Consider the following 22,917-nt stretch of genomic DNA (forward strand, 5'->3'; position numbering starts at 1 on the left):
TTACATTTGTTGGCATCCAGTTTCCTTTCCTTGCTGAGCTCTGCATGGAAATCCCTGTGAGAAGCTGGAGCATGATGGTCCCAACTAATTAAGTCCAGCAGGATCCATAATGAGCTCATGCCACTGAGCCTTCCCAGAGCAGATGTGATGTGTGTGGGGTCAGCTGTGTGCCCGAGCCCTGCCCCTGCTGTGTGCCACCCCAAAATGTGATGTGAGCCAGTGGCAGCAGCATCTCCATGGGCACAGCAAACTTCCCATCCCAGGGCAGCTCAGAGAGGAGCTGGCTCTGCCACTGGGGCAGTGCAGGAGCTGGCAAAGGGACCACTTTTGGCAAAGCTGCCTTGTAAAATTATTAGGAAAACTAACAGCACATGCATTTATTTTTGACTTCCATTAGTGTGATGATGAAACACAAGCAAAATATTCCCTATCAGCAGAAACTGATTTGCTGTGCAACAACAGCTTCTTATGGCTACTGGATGGCATTTACAATATTACTTATGCATTGAATCAGAGTATGGGACCCTTACAGGAGCGATTTTAAGCATCTGTGTTACTTTGGCTATGAATAACTCTCTAGAGGATAATTTCTTAATTAACCCCCAGAAATCTCTTCGCTTGATCAAAAGAATGTTCTTAACAGTCATAATAATTAATAAGATTCATAACAAACTCTCCTTTTGTATCCAGGAAAGTTATTGCAAGTCAATTCTGGTGCCAAAGAGCAACTGTTTTTTGAAGCACCGAGGGGGAAAAGACATATCATAAGAATTGCTGAGGTATGAATTATGTGTGCTGGATTATTTTTACTGGGAAAATTAATTTTAAGAATTGTCTTCAAATGGTGTATTTTTTTCCTTTAATAGTGCTATATTTACAATGGTTAGAATTAGAATGATTTAGTAATTCCACAGTGTCTTTCCTAGCATTTGTAAATCGTAGAATGTGCAGGTTTCTGCTTGTATCTCTGAATTTATTGTTATTTATCTATTAGCAGCCATTTGCCATAGTCCCCTTCTCAAAGTCACCTGTTTTCTGTGTAACCAGTTTCATAAAGGCTATAAACCACCTTCAAACAGCAGGACCTGGCCTTTCATGAAGCTGATTACTTGTGACATGTAATTCTGCTGCAAAATTGCCAGTGTTTAGCAGCTCAGAAATCTTCAGGGAGATTTGTATCCAAATCACGCCCTCCCTTGGAAAAATGGGAATGTTTAAAGTGTTAAGCCTTTTGATGAAGACACATGGTTGATATTAGCAAGCTGGAGCAGCGCAGTTTCTTAAGAACTAAAAATATTAAAATAAAAAGTTCAAACACAGACAAGTATACACACAAAGCTAGTGAATATTTGGTATGTTTAAAGTAAGAAAGCTTCCCCTGGGGGAATTCTGCTTGCAGATAGAGAAGATTGAATGGGACACCTGGACATGTGTGCTTGGTCCCACCTGTGAGGGAATCTGGCCCATGCACAGCGATGTCACCGTTGTCAACGCGGCCAGTCTCACAAAGGACAGAAGCCTCTTGGCCACGGGAGATGATTTTGGCTTTGTGAAGCTCTTCTCCTACCCAGTGAAGGTAAGAAAAGGGCTTATTTCAGTGACTGGAAAGGCAGAGAGGGAAGGTGCTGCTGCTGGGGTGCCAGACTGCCAGCTGAGGGTTTCTCTGTGCTGCAGGGCCAGCATGCCAAGTTCAAGAAGTACGTGGGGCACAGTGCCCAGGTGACCAATGTGCAGTGGCTGCACAACGACTCCGTGCTCCTCACCGTCGGCGGCGCCGACACCGCACTCATGATCTGGACTAGGGAGTTCCTGGGCATCCAGGAGAGCAAGCTGGTGGACAGTGAAGAGTCAGACACAGATGCAGAAGAAGATGGAGGTAAAAAGAGGATTTAATTCAGTCTTCCTCGCCTGTATCAGAGATTCACACAGGCCTTTAACTTGGAGCTTTGCTGTGCTAACTTTTAGTGTAAGGAGAGGATTTGTTTCCTTCCTTTCATTGGTGTGGATCTTCTCGTTCTCCACTCTCCCACTATGAAACAAGGGTAGTTTGTTTTATTCTGTGTTTTATTTTTCTAAGGTTATGATAGTGATGTTGCAAGAGAAAAAGCAATTGACTACACCACTAAGATCTATGCAGTGAGCATCCGAGAAATGGAGGGCACAAAACCCCATCAGCAGCTGAAGGAAGTTTCAGTGGAAGAGAGGTATGTCCCACAAAGGCTTTTGTTTCCAGGTGTGCCCTTTTGCATCTCCTTTCATTCAACCAAAATTAGTCCTTAGAAATAAGACAGGAATTTTAAAATTCACCAGGAAACATTTAAAATGGTGTTCACAGAGTACATCACGTTCATGTGATGGAGAAAAATACACGTATATGACACATCTGAGAGTGTTGTGTTCTCTTCTACCATGCACATGAGCATTTATTTATATTCTCTCCTAACCAGTGTGTGTCTGCAGCAGAGCACTTGTGATAGTGGTAAGCTTGTAAATATTTTGTGGTTAAGGCTTTGGGTTGTGCTTTTATGAAAAGATTTTCAGTCACTTGTGATTGTGTTGGGTTGTCACTGTTGAAGCTGGAATTTCCTGTGGCACAGGCTGGCCTTAGGCTGAAATATTCTATAAAAAAACTAGCTGGGAGGGGAGCAGTATTGGAGAAGAGAGCAAAGAAAAGAGGTGAGAGCTGAGAACAGAGGGTGAATCCAGTGAAACACAGACCTAAAGGAGGGGATGGCAAAATCTGATGGGACAGAACAGGAGCATCTATAATCAGTAAATTACATTTCCCCTCAAAATCTGGAGCAGTAAATCCCTGCCTGTGAATCCAGCTGGTGACTAGTTGTGAATCCATTCTGGCTATTTTGATAGAATATTTTCTTATAAATGGGGATTCTTTTCTCAGGAGTTTCCCTGCTCTTGCCCTGCACTGGGCACTGACACAGAAGACTGCTGTGGGTTAACCCACAGAAAGAATTTCAGCTTAGTAGCTCTGTTATTGCAAAAGACAAAATGGAGTTAATACTCCCAAATCTCATGTAGGCCTTGGAAAAATAAGTTTCTGTCTTTAAAGTTCTCAAAGAATGCAGTGCTGAACATCTTGAACAGAGAGTAATTAATTATTTTTGTTCAGTAAATGTGCAAAACAGAAGAATTAGGTGTGAAATGTGGGGTATGAACAATAAGAAGAAAAATGTTTTAACAATACCATGCAGGAGGAGGATCAGCAATTTTTACAATGAAATGTTGGACAATAACCTTCTCTTTTCCCTTTCTTTTAAGAATATCTCTTTTCCTCAAATAAAGAATTTGTTCCTCCGTTTTTCTACAAAAAGGCATAGTGTGTCATCTGGTAAACATAAATGTTTGCAAATTGAGTTAAAGAAAGTAAAATTATTGTCTTATCTTGGGTGAATTGCTAAATTGTTAGAGGAGTATTAAGTAGCAGTGGTACAGATGTTTCACACCAGAAACCCTTGTACCCTCCAGCTGTTTTACTCTGCTTTGATGATGCAAAAGCAGCTGTGGAGTGAGTTTAATTGACAGATTATGCTGGGCTTTAAAATGTCTTGTAGTCAGGAATTGTGGATGATTTCAGCAGGAGCATCAGTGTCTTGTGCAGCTTTTCAGCACCATTTCCAGGAGTGAAAATCCCCCTTCAGGTCCCTGGGAGCTTCCCTTGGCAGCTGTGGGATGCAGAGGGATGGCTCTGGAGCCCTCTCATGGAGAGCAGGCTGTGCCCAGCCAGAGCCACAAAGCCCTGGGGAAGCTGCTGCAGAGCCCCCACAGCTCCTGCTCTGCTGGACCCTCCTGAAACAGGGACACAGCACCTCTGGCTTCTGGAGCAGCCCCTTCACAATGGCTGCACATGGAAATAACCCATCCCATTTATATCCCCAAGCTCTGGACTCAGGAGAGGAAAAAGCAAGGAGGTCTTAACATTCTATCTTTTTTTTCTACTTGCTGTGCCTGTGCCATCAACAGTTCCGTACTTCATTTTAATCGAGGTTAAAAATAATCCCTTGTTGCTGTCCTTCCCATCTTTTCTGCTTGAGTCACAGCTCTTGTACACATTTCTATCTCCTTTTTAAATTATAGATACTTCAGTACAATCACACCTTTGGTATTTGGAATTTGCTGTTTTGATCAATCTGACAACAAATCTCGTAATTTTCATATGTCACTTGTTAAACAAAGATAATTCACTTTTCCTTCTTCAAGGGATTAATATAAATAGTGAGAATTTATAGTAAAATAGTCAGAAGCAGCAACTTGATGGTGAAATGTCAGCAAAAGTGCATTTCTGAGGGTGTTGTGACTGGGTAGGGCCTTCAGCAGTGAAAGGTGCTGGGGTTTGGGTGCAGTAAGACAGGATTAATGTGTTGGCTACTGCAAGTCTGTAATTCCTGGTGACAGTGGGACAATATGGGCACAATCCCAGCTGTGAGTGCCTCAGGCTGAAGCTGACTTCTCTCAGAAGACGTATGAAATATGAGGAAAGCTTTGTAGCTGTGCCAAATTCCATCTTTTCTGAGAACACAAAAGAATGTAGCAGCTGGAAAAGGGTTTGTTTGCCCATGACAAACTCCTGGAATCCCTGGCTTGACTGTTCTTTGCACCTCCACGGGTCCAAAGTGACAGTTGATCAATCCAGGTGAAATGGAAACTCTGCAAGTACTCAGCTGTCTGTGCTGAGGGAAATCCTAAATGTTCAGGGAAATCTAAGGCCCAGGGCAGCAGGGCTTGAGGATGTGGAGTCTTGAAATCCCTGTGCCCAGGCCTGAGTGAAGAGGCAGCAAGGAATATTGAAGGCAGCTCCCAAAGCTTTAGATTTGCTGCCAAAGGCACAGCTGAAGTGGCTCTCCCAGCCCCTCCAGGTTTGAAAAGGGAACCCAGAGGATGTGTGCCATTCCCTTTCAGGCAAGTGTGTGGGGAAACCAGGTAGGCTTTTGAGGAGGAAATGTTTCTGGAGGAAATATTCCAGATCTTTCCCTCTGTCATTGTGCCATATGTCTGTCTGAAGACCCCAGTGATTGTGCACTTAAAGGCTTTTGTGCACTGAATGCTCTGGCATTGGTAATGCCACTCACTGCCCATGTGCACAAAGCTGCCTGGAACAGAAACTGTGAGCAAGTCCCAAGGCCTGGAAACCGCTGCCCCACTTCACTGCAACTTGTAGTGAGGGTCTTGGAGCGTCCCCCTTGCTGGATTTGCATCATGGCTTTGAGAAAGGAAAAATTGTGAAGGTGTAGAGAGAAGAAACTCATAATTTAGTAAGTTTAAATTAAAGAAAGGAAGAAAAGAGGAAAAGCAGGTTTCTTGTTTAAGCAAGAGAAGTAGGGCTAGTTGGGGCTGCTTGTTGGAGGCAATGACTTGGAGCTCACTGGGGTTTTCACTTTTAATAGTAATGTTTAGAGGGTGAACTGTTGCTGAAGTTATTTTCTTATGCAATCAAACACTTCAAAGGGGCCATGTGGCACCTGTGAGACACGTCCATCTGTTTAATCTTTCTGCTTGCTGGAATAAGCTCACAGGACTCTGTGCTTCCCTGATAGAGAGTGGTAAATCTGAGAACCTCCAGGTACATTGTTCTTCTAGAAATAACAGTTCATTGTTCAATTCAGGAGGAGTCTGATCTCAGGAACTGCGATGGGACTCCTGAGAAGATTGCAAGTGTAGGGTTGGGAGCTGAACTGTACAATGATGAGTACATACTTAGGAGTAATAATAAAGTTTTCCCTGAGAAAAGAAAATTACAACCCTTTATGAAACTTCTTTTTCCTGTCTAACTTGAATATAATTAAAATAATCATGATTCTACAAATAATAATAAATAATCATTCTCTTGAGAATTCTCTGGAGGAGTGTAGAAGTTGCATGACAGATTTTACTTGCAGGTTTGAATCAAATCACAGTCTGGTATTTTTGGGGGTTCCAACATTTCCCATCCCCATCACCAGCTGCAGTTTTAGGCTGGCAAAGTGACAGGAGAGCTGTGGCTGAGGGACGGATTTAAAGCGTCTTGCGGTTGTATTGGTGTGTTTGGTTAAGATCATTAATCGACTGTTGTTTCTCTCTCCTCTCCCTAACCTTGTTGTTTTTCTTCTTCCCCCTTTCCATGTCTTCCCTCCCACCCCTGCCCTTGTCTCCCATCCTGTCCCCGTGGCTGCCCCCCTGGTCAGGAGCGGGGTTCCCTCGAGAGGGGCTGCAGGATCAGTCTCACGGGGCGGGAGCTCCCAGCGCGGCGCTCCCGCTCCTCGGGACCCCCTGGCCACTGCTGGGACTGTCCCAGACAATCCAGGACAATTGTAAGCTCTGCTGTGTGTCACAGGAATTGTGCTAGTTTGGAAAAGGGCCGCTTTTTGAACTGGGACCATTTAAACCACGATGAGTTGATATGATGAGAAGTAACACGAGCTTGCTGACGAGTGTATTGATGTTACTAATCTCAAAGGCAAAGACCTGTTTGCATTTGGCCTCTTACTAACCCCTAACACACCCCCTGCCTCTGCAGCTCTCCTTTAGCTCAATTTGCATGACTCCACATGAACCTGGTGATGGGAACTCCTTCAAGGCAGGTGGAATGTGTAGAAAACAAAAAGCAGCATTAGCATGTTTGTCTGGTTTTCTGTTTTCTCGGCATCCTGGCTTGTCTCGCTCTCCATGAGTGACCCACCTCAGAGCCCGGTCTCCATCGTGGTGTTTCTCATGTGTAATCATATGTCCTGATAAACATGAAAAGTTACAGAAGTGGTATTTCCTCTCTTCAGATGTTACTCGTTAAATTATCCATTTCTTTACAACAACACGAGCTAATTTATATAAGCTTCCAAAATAGCCCCCACAAGTGTTTGCAGCACAAAGTGAATTATTAGACATATGGTTACAGCCTTGGTTCCTGCACCTTTACACACACACGTCTGTGGGTGCAGTGGAAAGCTTTGAGTGTGAATCTGTGTTGTGTTTATGTGTAGGTGGGGACTACTCAAAATGTATCTGGAAAAACACATCCTTGGGCTGGAGAAAAGAACTTTGAGCTTGTTCCAGCAGAAAGCCCCTCTCTGAGAATGAGGGAATAATCCTTTGGAATATTCCCTTTCCCTTTCTCAGCAGCGTTATGTCAAGTTAATGCACCCTAAATGCATTTGACAGCCTGCTGGTTTCATCCCAGTTGTCCCCAAGGCTTGTACACATTGTGACTGGTATTTGCCAGTCCCTGCCACGCAGCTGAACTCAGTCAATCTCACTGCTCCACAGGTCAGCACAGAGCTGCCTCAAAGGTCTTCTGTGTCTGTGTGACACTTGGGGGGTGGAACTGAGGGGTGCCAAGGTCACCACGTGTTCCCACCGCTTCTCTCTCTGCACCTGGGTGCTCTCTGTGCTGAGGGAGATGGGAAACACTCGGCTCTCCTGAGGGCTGCTGTGCAGGAGGGAGCGCAGGGATGATGGAAAAGCCACGTTTCCCATGTGCTGTCACACACAGGGAGGCTCTGCCATACAGGATTGGTTCTGTGGTTTTATTTACACAGCACAGCCTCAAAACGTGCTGGAGCTGTGCAGGGAATAACAGAACAAGTGGCAAATACTCTTCCTCCTGTGTGTGAGGGACAATGTGTCCAGGAGTGTCCAAGGTGTGAGGGGCAGCAGGTCCTGCTGCTGCAGGAGCTGTTCAGGGAACACCTCCCCAGGCTGCTCAGGACAAAGGCCTGCAGGTTTCACTGCAGTGATTGCCCTCCTTACTCACTGCTGCAGTGCTCCTTGCACTGGGCACTGAGCTGGGATGACCTGGGAATGCAGTGACCACCTGCCATGACAGCCTGGGACAACAGCTGCCCCCACCACATGTCCTGCAGTACTTTTGGATTTGATTTTGTTGGGCTTTTTTTAACATTTTTTTTTATTTAAAAGAGTGCATCAGCATGCATGTGAAGTTATAAATATTGTAACCATTTTGTCAGTCCTTTAAAAACATAATTTACCACTGATCTTTCTCTTGTTCTGTTTGAGCTTTGCTTTGCTTTATTTGAAAGTAGGGTATTTTCATGTGGAATCTTATTCTTCTTGTTGTCTTATGACACCTACATAGAAAGTTATCTTAAGATAGTTACAAAGCAAAAGTAACAGCAGGAAAAGTTGTATGTAAATCTCCTATGTATGTTGGGATGGGAAAATCCAAGGGTTTAGAATTTACAAAATCTTTTAATCCCTTCTCTGGGAAGGGATTAAAAAAAAAGCTCAAGGAGTTTTGCAGCAGTTTGGGGGCACCTGGGAGTCCCCTCCTGTCACTGGTGAAGGGCACTCTTAAAAGCTGCTTTTGTATTTTTTCTGAAATGAACAGTGTATTTTTTAAGCCTTGGATTTTTGTTCTGTTGCCCAACCCAACCCTACCAGCCTCACCTCTCCTTGAACCTTGCTTTCTCTTCTCTGGAGCAGTCCTGCTCGTGTTTGTGAAGATCCAGGTGTGTTCCCTCTCCAGTTTGCAGCCATGTAAATCCATGTCTGTCTCCCTTTTGGGCTTGAAGCTTTTCCCTGCCTGTCACCTTCTGGCTTGCAGGACATTCTGTCCATCTGTCCCTGCTCCAGACCTGCTTGGTCCCTTCCATGTGAGGCTGTCTCTGGAGTTCCCATGCTGTTCCCATTGGCCTCAGAGCAGAATGTTTGTGTTCTCCCCAGACAGCGATCGTGCCCTGTGCCCTGGAAACAGGAGTGGGTTATATCCCCCTCCCATGGAATTTATCATAACAGTTTTTGTTCTGCTTTTTCTTTTGACCTTTATTTTCCATCTAAACAGATTTAGCTTTTTTCCCCTCATAGTTTGGCTCTGTTCTCTAAGATCACATCTCTTTCCTCTCTCAAGGTGCCCCACTCTTCCAAAACCCCATCCCTCTTCCCCCCAGCCCAGCTCTTGTTGTGTCCATCTCTTGTTCTCCATCCTGCTGCTGCCTGCTCACCCCAGCCCTGGTTTGGGCTTCTCTCCCCTGGTGGCTGGAGGGAAAGTTCACTCACATCCTTTCACATTTCTGCATGAAGGTGGTGCTGAGGTTTTGTCAGTTTGGATCTGGACTTCTATCCCTGACTGACAACTGCGTGTCCTCACGTGAGAACATCCTCGAGATTGCCATGAGTAACAGAAATCTTCTCTGCTGAACACCCAAAGAACTGAAACCCTCTAATATCTGACTGTGTCTTATCTTCCCCAGAGCTCCTCCGTGCCATAACGTAATCTAAGCACGTTTGTTTTCAATTGCTGCAAAGAAACCGTTAATGCTTGTGTTATGTTTTAACTTGCTTTCCTTTGGAGGCAGGGAATTGTAAAGTAAGTACTGCTGGGGAGCCCAGCCGAGGCCTGGATTGCTGGGAATGTGCCTTGCAGGTTGCACAGGTCCAACAGGCCACAGGGATGTCATTTGCTACAGGGCAGATTTCTTGTCTTGCCAGTGTCATCTTCTGTAGCAAAACAAACTAGGTGTAGTCACAGGCTTGTTAAAAGTGAAATGATTTCTTAGAATGTTTCAGATGTGCTGCTTTCCATTTGTTTGATTGAGATGGTGATGGGGCAGTGAATGCACACGTGTGTATATATACATGGCCATGTATATATGAATGCACACAACATCTGTGTTTGTGTGTGCTGTGCCTAGGTATCTATAAAAGTATCTGTGTGTGTGTGTGTGTCTCCAAATGAAGCCTCATGCTTACAATCTGGTGACTATCAAGCATGTCACAGTGGTAGTGTTCTCTTGCTTTCATGAAGTATTTTGGCTTGCTCTTGTCATAAACTTTGATATTCCTAGGTAAAGAAATGTGGAAATGATCCAGTTTGAAACAACACTAAAACAGAAAAAAGCATACAAGAAAACAATTGTTTTCCTAAGTGCCAGTTCAGAGGCCCTCATAAATCTGGGCTGAAATGAAATAATGAATTTATTTTGTCAGAGTTTTGTAATAATTTCCTCTGCCCCTTCCCTGTCGGTGGCAGCACCGCTGCTCAGTCCTGCTCCACCCAGGGTCACTCTGGGGGACTCGAGTGACCCTTTCTGAGGAAATAAAGGTACTTGTTCCCTGAGGACAAGGCAGGACAGGCTGTCCTGGGAGTGACTTGGCCTCTCCACAGCAATTGTGGGCTAAATTGCAGCGGAGCTGGGATAGAGAACAATCATCCATTGTGTGCAGTCTCAGCGGTGCCTGGGACATTGTCAGCTTCCTACCAGCCCAGTCAGGCTCCTGAAAACAAACCAGCCAAGGAATCCCATTCTGCTGCAGTGCAAAGTGTGCAGGAAGCTTGGATGTAGCTCCCCTTTCCCCTCCATCCTGCAGGATCTTTGGCTCCGAGCCTGCCCAGGGATGCCGGGTGCGATGTTTCTGGGTCTGTGCACTCTTTGGTTTCTGTTTTAGTTCTTGCTGGCATGCTTGGATAGCATGTGTTGTGCCCAAGGAATGACTGCTGCGCTCTCCAAGTGCTTGTGCATGAGTCTCGTGCTCAGAAGTGACTCCTAAACTCTATTAAGTTTCTTGCTTGGCTTTATTTTGCTGCTTCCAAGGGGATCAAGGTAATTCTTTCACTCTCTTCGTGTCGTGGGCTCACCTGCTGATGTGCTTGTTGGTCCTTGTGTGCCTGGGACGTGGGTTAGGCTGGAGACCTCCAGCTTTGCTGGCTCAGAGCTCGGGTTGTCCTGCTGCTCAATCCCACAGGGCTCTGCCCATCGTGCCTTTAATACCTTCCATGAAAAATCCAGCTCCAGAAGAAGCAGCTCCCTATACACAAAAGGGATTTCATTCTTCTCCAATTAATTTTTTGCAAAATGGGAATTACTGGTAGTTACGGTCTTGGGACGGGAACAAATTTCACAGCATGTGGAATGTAATTGCAAGGTCACATTTTACTGGAATTGTAAGCTCTGGGAATGCTTTCCAAGTGCTCCCCTTAGCTCTGTCCCTCTTTTCCCAGCAGGATCAACAGCAGCAGCAGAGGTTATCTGGCCTTACAGACCATTTGCACACATCAGATTTTGTCTCAACCCATGTTCTGCATTTGTCTCTTCAGCTACTTTTAGCAACTATAATTGTATCAAAAAGCTTTGCTGGCCTCAGTCTCCCAAATTCCCTTGGATGAATGACTTGTGCATTTAAATGCAACCATTTTATCTTTAATATGACTTTGAGAAGATCTTATTGAAGCCATGTCAAGGTTTTGGGGTGGGGTTTCTCAGAAGAAGCAAGGCCAGGCAGAGGTCAACTGCCAGCTGCAGAAATTGCTTCAGATCATTTCTGAAAGCACCAATTTGCCATCATTTCATATTCAAGGATTTTTCCATGGATTTAAACCATTGTGGTTTGGGGTCTTTTGTTTGTTCTGCCACTCATCCACAAAGTCTACATCAATGTTTCTGCTCTTTCTCTCCTAAAGTGCAGGATTTTGATCAGTTTATTGTACAACCCTGAAAAAAATCATACAGGGGCAACTGTCCATTTGCTGCTCACATGTGCTGTGGTTTTGAAGACTGTGTTTTACTTTCAAACATATTGATTGTCTCCTTTTTTAAATGTTCTTTTCAGGCCACCCGTGAGCAGAGCTGCTCCTCAGCCTGAGAAACTGCAGAAGAACAATGTCAACAAAAAAAAGAAACTGGTTGAGGTCAGGATTAATATTTATAAAATTTCTTTATAAGTAACATGTGCTGGGTGAAATCCATCCCTGGTTTGTCTCTCAGTGAAGGGCAGGTACAATCACAGAGTGTGTGCATTCCCATGCTCCCTGCTCAGTCCCAAGGGAAATACATCCAGAAGCAGCACTTTGGCCCAGGAAAAATCCTGTGCAGGGTTTTGAATGCTGGAATTTGCTCATTGACTTTGGAACTTCTTCCCAAACCACTTGTTTGAAGTCCCTCATAACATGCAGAACAAGGAATACTCTGTGACCTGTGTGGACAATTTCACCACTTGGTCTGTGGTTAATTGGGATTGTTCCCAGTGAGCTGTGATTGTGTTTGGGATGGTCATTAAGTCTGGCTTCAGGGCTCCAAGGCAGCTCTGACAGCAATCCATTAACCATCCTGAGTTCCTGCAGGAAATTTCCTTGGCAACTGCTCCTTGTAAGCTGCAATTGCACCTTTGATTAATGTCTTAATTACAGAGTTACTTATAGCCTGCCCTGACTTCCTTGAAGGACTTTAAGGTCAGAATTTGGTCTGTGGAAATTTGGCAATTTATGAGAATGAATTTTGAAAACTCTGCAGATGGCTTCTTTAAAATATCTGATAGCCAAGATAAATATTAAACTGTGAGGGGAAGAGCAATAAAATCAAACATGTTCTGTGAGTTGTATCTGTTTGGAATGGAAATTTAAAGAACTGGAATATTTATGCCCTCTGAGTAATTAAAAAAGAAAATAATATAAGTGCAGTGCTTTAGCTGAACAATTAAAAGTTGTTGATAGCCTCTGATAATGTTATGCCTCAATAAACGAGCAGAGTGGGGATAACTAATAATTGTTTTGTTATTCTATTGCCTCTACAAGATATTTGTACTTGTGTAATTTAAAATTGTCCTTGAGTGGTCCAGACTCTGAAATCCCCTTGTTTTTCCTTTCATTTCACTCTTGTTCTCTTTGTTTTCCTGGGCCAGGAGCTGGCTTTAGACCATGTGTTTGGGTACAGAGGATTTGACTGTCGCAACAACCTCCATTACCTGAACGATGGTGCTGACATTATTTTCCACACAGCTGCAGCAGGCATTGTCCAAAACCTCTCCACTGGTAATTCCACTTGAAACACTACTTGGAGATAAAATTGCTTTATAAAGAAAATGGTTTTGACCAAAAGCCTGAACTTTTTAATATTCCCATGACTTTCTCATATTTTTCATCCTGATAAGTAGCACAAACCCACTGTAGGTGGCCTTTGGGGACTCCATTCCTAGGACAGCCTCTGTGGGCTGGGAAACAAGGACGGCCCCACCTGTCCTTCCCTCTGCTTCCCCCGTCACTGCCTCAGTTCACTGCGATTTCACTGGGAAACCCGGGCTTGCATCGGCAGCTTTGGTGTTTCTTTGGTGGCTGTGGGCTGATTCTTGGGCTGATTCCCTGGCTGGATGGATCATTTCCCAGACACTGCTTTAGTATCCACGGCGTGTGCTGATGGTTGTGTGCACAGAGCGTTTGGGAGCGGTGCCTGGGGGTGAGAGCAGGGCAGCCTGAGCAGCCCCTCCTCCCCAGCAGAGTTTGTACCAGGCTGCCCAAACACTCTGGGCTCCTGTGGTGACCCTCCCCTGGCTCCTGTGGTGACTGAAATCCTCTCTGGGTGTTGGTAGGCAGCCAGAGCTTCTACCTGGAGCACACTGATGACATCCTGTGCCTGACAGTGAACCAGCACCCCAAGTACAAGAACGTGGTGGCCACCAGCCAGATCGGTACGTGACCCCCACGGCAAACCTTCCTCACTCTTTTCAGGGCACTGATTTATTTGGGGCTTTTCTGTGGGGGAATTTTACTTCTTCTTTGATTTGGAAGAAGTAATCAAGCTCCAGGGTTTTCTTACTCTTTCAATTCCCTTTCTGATTGTGATTGTGATTGGATTTTAGAGTTAATTGTAGTGTAATCATATTTCAGAAGGTAAGCTTTGATAAACTGCCTAATCATCTCAATAATCTGATTTATAGAATTCCTTTTTTCCTTCCTGTGTTCAAGGCACTGTTTAGCAGTGAGAATACACTGAGCATCATTTTCTCTGCAGGAACACAGGAGCTGTACAGAAAAGGCCAGGAACAGAGAGAGATCCCAGCAGAGGTTAGGGCACGTCCCAGGGGCCAGCTGAGAAACCACGTGTATTTGTGTTTATTATTTACCTGCAGAGTCCTGCAGGAGCACACATTCCATGGGGAATGCAGGATGAGTTGTCCCAAGCCTTGAGAAGGATCTGCTGCCTCTCAGCCTAATGCTGGAATAATTAACTTTATGGAGGAGAGCGGGGTCAGAACATCCCCTCAGCCCATTCCAGAAGGAGAATGGAATCCTGGAGAATGTCCATAGGACAGGGGCAGGGAATGGTAGTGATGAACACAGTGCCAAACACAAACCTCTGCTGCCTGTCCTGAGCACGCTCACTGCAGCTGGAATGTGGAGGGAGCACCCAAACCTGCTCTGGGGTGCCAGAGCTGTGCAAAACTCTGATTTCTGTGGTGTGGAAAAGGCTCCTTTGCTAGGCCTCAGGAGATCAGTGCTTCTGAGTTTGGGTGATACTTGGTATAACTTGAGATTCACTTCACTTCTGAATTTAACAATTTTTAAAACCTGCATGCCTTTAACATTTCTTTTAGATACCATTTTTAAAACTTAAAAGTACTAAATATTGTTGCAATATTTGTGTATAAAAGCCGATATACCCAAAAAAGTTCAACAATATTCCTGCTTCTTTGTTTTGTTGATTTAATCCATATCCATTCCCAAGTTTTTAATTTTGTTTTCCTTCTGGTGCTGATGCTGGCACTTCAGCACGTGCCACATGACTTATTTCACCTATTGTTTTCCCTTGGTGCTTCCTCATTTGCCATTGCTCTCACAATGCAGGTGACATGACAGAATTCCCAGGTAAGGCTGATTTGTTTGTGAATTTAGCAGAGTCCTGTACGAGTTCCATGTTGCCTCGTTGTATCTGTGTGAACCATGGATACAAGTGAAACATCTGCAGGCAATTTCTTTTGCATGAGGCTCTTCATGAATGTTACGTTGTTCTTTTAGAACTTGTCTGACTTCATGGACTACAATGATTCCCTCCCTGTGTTTTGCCAGCTATTTTGGTTTCTCTTTGTTTCCCAGTAGTGCTAATCTTCAAACAAATCCAACCCCCCCAACTAATGTCTGTCCAGGTTAAATGTTCTTGAAAAATGCCTGCTTTGCACTGAAGCTCTCCAGAATTCATTCTGGTTTTCTGCCTCTCTCTGCCCGCAGGTACAACCCCCACAATTCATATATGGGATGCCATGAGCAAGCAAACCCTTTCCATGCTGCGCTGCTTCCACACCAAAGGGGTCAATTACGTCAACTTTAGTGCCACTGGCAAACTTCTGGTGTCGGTGGGAGTCGACCCAGAACACACCATCACCGTCTGGAGGTGGCAAGAAGGTAAAAACCAGGGGGAAATCACATTCCTTCAGCCTAACAGAGCTGTGCACAATGATTGCCTTTGCCTTTCAAGCCTTTGGACTTTTGTGCCCTCACTCTGAGTATCTCAGTTAATCAGTTAAAGATGGCAAAGGGCTAGAAAATATGAACAGGAAGATAAGTTGTAAACACCTGTTGTCAGTGGAAATTAAGAAAAGAATGATGCTTAACATAAAATTACATGAAATTAGGGACATTTTTTCTTTTTCTTTCCCAAAACACTTTAAGTACTGTGCTGGAGATAGGCCTTTGGGAAGTAATTTCCAGAAAAGAATTATCTTTGGAAAAGGTGGAGGGGGGAGGAAAAGTGCCTCAGCTCATTAGTGTGTCCCTGTGCATTTTTCACCAGATGATAGCCAATATTTCTGTGTTATTTCACTGACCCAGGAGACAGATTGTGCTGTGAAGGCCTTACATCTGCATTTCCTAAATCTGTGGGGTGCAATGGAATAACCAGGGACTTTGGGAGTTGCATTAAGATGTTTGATACACTAAATAGTGCTGGGATTTGCAGCTTTCAGCATCTGGGATCTCCAATCCAACACCAGCTCAATTTAATTGATAAAATCATATCAGAGCTTAATTCCTCAGGTAAATTCAGCTTTGTTTTTATCCTTTCCTGATTAACCCAGGGGCTAAAGTTGCCAGCAGGGGAGGACATCTGGAGAGGATCTTTGTTGTGGAGTTCCGCCCGGATTCTGACACTCAGTTCGTGTCCGTGGGGGTCAAACACATGAAGTTCTGGACCTTGGCTGGCAGCGCTCTGCTCTACAAGAAAGGAGTCATTGGTTCCATGGAAGATGCCAAAATGCAAACCATGCTCTCTGTTGCCTTTGGAGCAGTGAGTTCAAATTACCAGCTACAGGATTTTACATTACCTTTGTATTAAACCTGCAAGGGTCAGTTTTCTTTGCTGAAATCCAACCCAGTGCTTGTTAGTGAAATGTGGATTTAAAACTTGTGCACCTTGAGATGCTTCCCTGAATTTCCTGAGCACAACTGGGTGGATGTTTTCTATTAAGTTCTGTGCACACCTAATACCCTGGGGTTTTTTTGGTTTGTTTTGTGTTTTTTTACTTTGCTGGTTTAATTTAAACTCTGATTTCTCATTTCACGTATCATTTTTTCTGCTAATGGTATTTGGTGTGATATCACCAGTGGTGACAACCCAGTGTGGTCATTAAGGACTTTTAAATTTAATTTAAAGAATTTGACTTGAAGCTGAACAAAAATGCCGAGGTGTGTGTTGTATCAGAGATTGCTGGTGTCTGTTGCAGAATAACCTCACGTTCACTGGTGCCATCAATGGAGATGTGTACGTGTGGAAGGATCATTTCCTGGTCAGGCTGGTGGCCAAGGCTCACACGGGACCGGTGTTCACCATGTACACGACTCTGCGGGACGGGCTCATTGTCACTGGAGGGAAGGAGAGGCCGTAAGACACAGGATCTTCCTAAAGTGCCCAACTTCTGTCTCTCTTGTGTGGTTTTTGTTTTCATTTCTATCCAGCACCCCAGAGATTAACACTCTCTATGCTGTAGCTGTTTCACTCTCAGTTTTGCATGACCTGCCCAGGTGGCTCAGTGAGTGAAGGACTAAAGGAGGACACTTGAGGGTCACAGTGGCACAAGTTCTGCAGCAGGGCCACACTGAACCTCTTTGGGATTGATCCAAACACCTGGATAAGCTCTCATTGCCTGAGCTCCTGCCATAAGTGGAGTTCCCTTCTTTGGTTCTGTCAAGCTACAGCCAGCCTCTCCCTGTGGAGATGCTGCAGGTGTTGGGATTACCACAAGAAACAGAGATTTGACATTAGTGGCAGGAGAACAGTTTGGTTTGTACAGATCATGGTGCTGTTTAAAACACCAAGTGTGAAAGCATTTAATTTTTTTATTATTTACTTCCCATTGCACCATAACGAGGTGTCCTGATATCGAGTGGAGGGTGGGTCAATGCATGTTTTGTGACTCAAGCAGAAAAATGCTGTTGGGATGTCTGTGTGTCAAGGAGCCCTGCAGGTAAGAGCAGGCCTCCTTTGCAGCACGAAGGAGGGAGGAGCAGTGAAGCTGTGGGACCAGGAGATGAAGCGGTGCCGAGCCTTCCAGCTGGAGACCGGGCAGCTCATCGAGTGCGTGCGCTCCGTGTGCCGGGGCAAGGTGAGGAGCGGCCTCAGCTGCTTCCCTGAGCTTCTCTCTGCTCTTTAAAGCCACAAAACCCCCACTGGCAGTTACTGGGAGGCTGTGAGTTTTGGTAAAGTGGAACAGGGCAGAAATAACAGAGTGATTTGACTTGCTGCAAGTCACTCTTGCATGTGTTTGAATTGTAAATGAGAAAGGAGCTGTGATACTGCACAGGATGGCACCTCCCAGCCGTTATTAGCTGTCTCTATTGCATTTTGTCCAGGAATCTGACACATTCCTCGATAACACCACCTCTGAGGAATGTTGTTTTATCTTTCCAATCAAGTAGCCATTAACCAATTACAAACTTAACCTGTTCATGCATTTTCCAAGTATTTGCCAAGGAAGCTGTGGCAGTTTAGACCATGGCAGTTCCTGCTACACTGACCACCTCTCTCCACTCCTTTTCTTTGCCTACAAACAGGGGAAAATCTTAGTGGGAACAAAAGATGGAGAAATCCTTGAAGTAGGAGAAAAAAATGCTGCTTCAAACTTGTTAATTGACTGTCATATGGAAGGGGAAATCTGGGGCTTGGCAACTCACCCCTCCAAAGACATATTTATCTCTGCAAGCAATGATGGAACAGCCAGGATCTGGGACCTGTCGGACAAAGTGAGTACCGTGAATGTAAGAGTGATCAAAAAGGAACATTTTATCCAAGCACCCATTTTTTGTGCCTTTGAGCAGCCCTGGAATGAGAGCAGGGTTTTGCCTCTGTCCTGAGCAGGTTTTGGCTTTGTTTGGCCCCAGTTCTTTCCTTGCTGTGAGTGTGAAGGTGAATCCTTGGTGCAGGAGAGGTGTCCCACAGCCAGCACTCCCAGAGGAATGCAGGGACTCACCAGCACACCTGCCCATGGACTGCCTTTTGTTGGGCATTGCTTATTTTGATCTAAATCTGCAGCCTGGGGGATCAAGGAAGCGTTTTAGTTCCACATTGCCAGTCTGGGTGACACAGACTGTGCTGTCACACACAGCCCCTGGCCATCATTCTGCCTTCCTGGCAGGCACGGCTCCCTCCCCTTCAGAGCCTTCCTTTGGAACTCTGCATGTTGCCTCAGGGATTTTTCCAAGCCAAATTGACTAACAACAACCATTTTTAAAAACAACAAAACATTTGAAAAAAAAAACACCAAAAAGGTTTCTGCTCACTTTGGCCAGCATAAACCTTTTCAAAAGCTTGTTACCTGAGCTATCAGGAATTAATTTGAATGAGGAAAATGAATGTATTATAAATACAACCAGCTAGGTGAAAATGCAAGAGCTTTCTAGGACGTTTGGAATTGGAAAGCTCTGTGCCAATCAGCAGTTTGTTGAAGGTGTCAAAGCCACCCTTGAAACAAATTAGGAAATAGATTTTTCAGCTCCTGCTAAAAAGTCCTTTTTCTGGTGTGAAAGTGGATGTCAGTCTACAAAATAATGCAAACATGAACCCCCCATCCGAATCACATCTCTATTTTGAAGTCTGCCTAGCGACATATGCCTGGTGGGATGTGAGTCTCGGTGTGACATTTCAGGTTTATGTTTAGAGGGAAACAGAGACGATTTGTTTTTAATTAAGCAAGTTTTATACACTTTGTGTTTGGAAGCTGTCCGTGTGCTGGGGAGGTGTGAGCCTGTTGCGTGTGTCCCCGCAGAAGCTGGTGAACAAGGTGAGCCTGGGGCACCCCGCGCGCTGCGCCGCCTACAGCCCCGACGGAGAGATGGTGGCCATCGGCATGAGGAACGGAGAGTTCGTCGTCCTGCTGGTCAACAGCCTCAAGGTCTGGGGCAAGAAGAGGGACAGGAAATCTGCAATTCAGGACATCAGGTAGGAGGTGCTCAAAACACGAGGCTCAAGGAAACGGCCTTCGAGTGCCAAGGGGATTTGCAGAGGTTTTGCAAGTCTGTGTTTGTTGAAAGCTGTGAGAGCTGGTGAAGGGCACTGTGGTGGTGCTTTAATTCAGTTACAGCCACACTGCACAGCTGTAATTATGGGAATGAATTCTGCAGATTGCAGTTCCTGTTGCTGACTCCCAGAGGATTGCTCTGTACGCTCCATGCTGTGGCTTTATGGGAGTGCAACGTTAACATCATTTAACCACAGAGTCATGGAATGGGCTGGCTTGGAAGTGACCTCAAAACTCATCCAGTCCCACCTCCTGCCATGGGCAGGGACATTTTCACCATCCCAGGCTGCTCCAAGCCCTGTCCAACCTGGCCTGGGACAGTTCCTGGGATCCAGGGGCAGCCACAGGTTCTCTGTGCACCCTGTGCCAGGGCCTGCCCACCCTCACAGGCAACAATTCCTTCTCAATATCCCATCTAACCCTGTCCTCTGTCAAAGATTTCCTGAGTCTTCCTCTTCTCCTAAGCATCAAGTTTTGGGTTGGGCTCAGTCTTGCTGTTGATAGAAGGTTTTTTGTGTTTTCCATTAAAAAAAGTTACTGTCACGTTAGCAAATGCAAATCTTGCACTGAACCAGCCAGTGACATCCCACCCCACGTTTTACTGTCTAGGATCAGTCCAGATAACAGGTTTCTGGCAGTGGGCTCACAGGAACATACTGTGGATTTTTATGATCTCACTCAAGGCACAACCCTAAACCGAATTGGCTACTGCAAGGACATTGCCAGTTTTGTCATACAGATGGACTTCTCTGCAGACAGCAGGTACATCCAGGTATGTCTGGGATAGCCCAGAGCGCTCCAGCTGTGCTAAGGGCAAAGCATTACCCCACATCAATGGAATGGGAACAATGCTAAACACAAATTGTGGATTATAACCATATGAAAGCAGTTCTCTTCCTCCCTGAGGCTGGGATGTGTGTGAGAGCTGGGTTAATTTGTTTTAATTAAATTGTTGATTTGAAGAGGTTTCCTTCAGAAATGTTTCTGATTTAGTAAAATTAGGTTGAGATAGAGGAGAGAAAATCTGTCAGTTCTGCATGTGAACATCTCCTTCCATCATCATCCTGTAACTTTATTATTCCTTTATAGGGCACGTGATGAATTCCAGATAATGAGGAAAAAAGATAATGTCATCCTAGATGGTTAATTTCTGATAAAACCTGTTAGGACTGCTGGAACTCTTAAAGAAAATGATGTATTTATTAGCAGAGTTTCCAGGTTATTCCCTTTCCCACTTTCAGGTATCCACAGGTGCCTACAAGCGTCAAGTTCACGAGGTGCCACTGGGAAAGCAAATCACAGACCCTGCAGTAATAGAGAAAATCACCTGGGCCACGTGGACCAGGTAACACCCGACAGGAGCGTGGGGCCAGCTCCCAGCTTTGGCTGTGTCGGTGCTGACACATCCCCAGGGCCTGGCAAACCTGTGAGCACACCCAGCCTCTGCTTCCTCAGAGCTCTGACACCCCTGGGGTTTCACACACACAGCCGTGGCTGCTCGGTGTCTGCGGTAATTGGTGCTGCTAATTACACCAGGGGCTGTCACAGAGCCACAGTGGCTCATTGCCACTCACAGCAGGCCCCTCACACGGCTCTGGGCCACTCCAGGCAGCTTTGTCCCACATCAGCAAACACCAGCAGCATGGAAGGCCTGGAAACATTTGATTGTTGTGTCATTAAAAGAGTTCCTGATGTGGATGCACACAGGAATCTGCTCCCAGCACTGCAGAACTCTGTCTGTGCTCCTCCTGTGAGAAGTGGGACAGGCCAAAGGCAGAGCTGGCAGTGGGTGAGAACCAGGCAGGGCTAGGAGAAGGTAAATGAGAATCCTCCTACTCTGACTGCGCTGCTGACACAAAAATCTGCCCCAAATTCACCATTTCAGAAGACTCTTGACAGCTGCTGGGAGGGGGCAGATGCCTCTGACAGTAACTCCGTGGGTAAATGATTACAGAGAACTGAAGCCAGGGCAGAACAGCTATTTCTGAGAACAAGTGGACATCCAGACAAGCATTCCCTCAGTCAGGAACTCATGGCTGCGGAACAGTGTAGTCAGAAATCCCAGAGGAAGGCTCATGGAGACCAGAGCTGCACAAGGTGCTGGTGTAGAATGATGCCAGTGGTTTCCTGGGAAATAAACCTAAGGATTAATGGATAGAGATTGTTTAAGAATCACATAAAAATGCTGTATGTGTGATGGTCTCCATGATGAGCCCAGGGCAGTCATTTAGAGGGGACATTTTTATTTTAAATGCAGCAATTTCTTATTACTGACCTGTGTTGGCTTTAAGTCTTATGGTCTAATGCATGTTATTTACCTTGATTTTGGAACAGCATTCTTGGAGATGAAGTCATTGGGATCTGGCCACGAAATGCAGATAAGGCAGATGTCAACTGTGCCTGTGTGACCCACGCTGGCCTGAACATAGTCACAGGAGATGACTTCGGCCTGGTCAAGCTGTTTGACTTCCCATGCACGGAGAAATTTGTAAGTGCCTGTTTGATTTTCACCTGAGCAGCTTTTGCTTTTCCCAAACCCCTGGGCACAGCTGTCACAGCACCCAAGCAGCATGGGCCATCCTCAGGAAGCTCCTACGGCATCCAGACTGCTCGGGCTGTGCCCCAGGCAGCCCCTGCAGCACCCAACCAGCACAGCCCATCCATGGGCAGCTCCCAGGAGAGAAAAGGCCTCGGGCTCAGGTTGGCTGCGGGCACAGACTGTGCCTGGCACCAGCCCTGAGCTGCTCTCCTGTCCCACAGGCCAAACACAAGAGGTACTTTGGGCACTCGGCGCACGTCACCAACATCCGCTTCTCGCACGACGACAAGTTCGTGGTGAGCACCGGAGGGGACGACTGCAGGTAACTGGGGCTGGGACTGGGACAGACACACACACACAGAGGCACAGAGATACACCCAGAGAAAGGGACACAGACACACACACAGGCACAGAGATACACCTAGAGAAAGGGACACAGACACACACGTGTGTGCACACACACACAGACATCCCACACACACACTGCACTTAGTGCACAGAATGGACACACACACACAGCAACCATGGATACACAGAGTGCACACACTCAGATACACACACAGAGACACAGCCAGGCACAGCACACACACACATAGTGCAGACACTGCCCACAGAGCACACACAGAGACAGCACACACACACACACACACACAATTCCCACATACACAGACAGTACACACACAGTGCTCACACTGCAGCCACACACAGACACACACACAGAGACACAGTCTCACACACACACACACACAGAGACACAGTCTCACACACACACACACACACACACAGACACAGTCTCACACACACACACACACACAGAGTCCGTACTCCCCACACCCAGTGTGTTTATTTTCCTGGCTCCCTGGGCTGTGCCAAAGGCCAATCCCTGCTCTCCTCCTGTCTCCACAGTGTGTTTGTGTGGCGCTGTCTCTGAGGAGCCCCTGGCTGCTGCTGTCCCGCCCCAGCGAGGGAATGAATGTCCCTGGGGCTGCAGGAATCCCAGCCCTGTTGCAGGCTGACATTTCCAGATCACTCATCCCAACTTAGCGAGAGGGAATGGGAGCTGGCGTTGGAGAGCCCGACGCCCTTGCGAAGGAAGCTGAGGTCTGAAGGGTAACCTGGGGATCCCAAAGCTGGCGTTGGAGAGCCCGACGCCCTTG

At 45.9% G+C, this 22,917-nt stretch overlaps 1 protein-coding gene across 2 annotated transcripts in view; it reads left to right on the top strand.

The window, feature by feature from the left end:
- LOC131574207 (echinoderm microtubule-associated protein-like 6) overlaps positions 1–22,917 on the top strand; it is an 85,193-nt gene that overhangs the window by 61,749 nt on the left and 527 nt on the right. The window contains exons 24-41 of one of the 2 annotated variants that reach the window (XM_058828628.1): positions 691–779; positions 1,400–1,576; positions 1,675–1,876; positions 2,078–2,204; positions 11,554–11,632; positions 12,622–12,751; positions 13,306–13,404; positions 14,942–15,115; positions 15,787–15,995; positions 16,432–16,589; positions 17,196–17,310; positions 17,759–17,947; positions 18,970–19,142; positions 19,831–19,993; positions 20,463–20,566; positions 21,556–21,709; positions 21,982–22,082; positions 22,667–22,861. In XM_058828628.1, the coding sequence (XP_058684611.1) occupies positions 691–779; positions 1,400–1,576; positions 1,675–1,876; positions 2,078–2,204; positions 11,554–11,632; positions 12,622–12,751; positions 13,306–13,404; positions 14,942–15,115; positions 15,787–15,995; positions 16,432–16,589; positions 17,196–17,310; positions 17,759–17,947; positions 18,970–19,142; positions 19,831–19,993; positions 20,463–20,566; positions 21,556–21,709; positions 21,982–22,082; positions 22,667–22,691 (2,468 nt within the window). In that variant the 3' untranslated portion in view covers positions 22,692–22,861. Of the gene's footprint in view, positions 1–690; positions 780–1,399; positions 1,577–1,674; positions 1,877–2,077; positions 2,205–11,553; positions 11,633–12,621; positions 12,752–13,305; positions 13,405–14,941; positions 15,116–15,786; positions 15,996–16,431; positions 16,590–17,195; positions 17,311–17,758; positions 17,948–18,969; positions 19,143–19,830; positions 19,994–20,462; positions 20,567–21,555; positions 21,710–21,981; positions 22,087–22,666; positions 22,862–22,917 lie in introns of those variants that run through there. The other variant, XM_058828629.1, reaches the window with a different exon arrangement.

Source organism: Poecile atricapillus, unplaced genomic scaffold (assembly GCF_030490865.1).
Source record: "Poecile atricapillus isolate bPoeAtr1 unplaced genomic scaffold, bPoeAtr1.hap1 scaffold_148, whole genome shotgun sequence".
Taxonomy (NCBI): Eukaryota; Metazoa; Chordata; class Aves; order Passeriformes; family Paridae; genus Poecile; species Poecile atricapillus.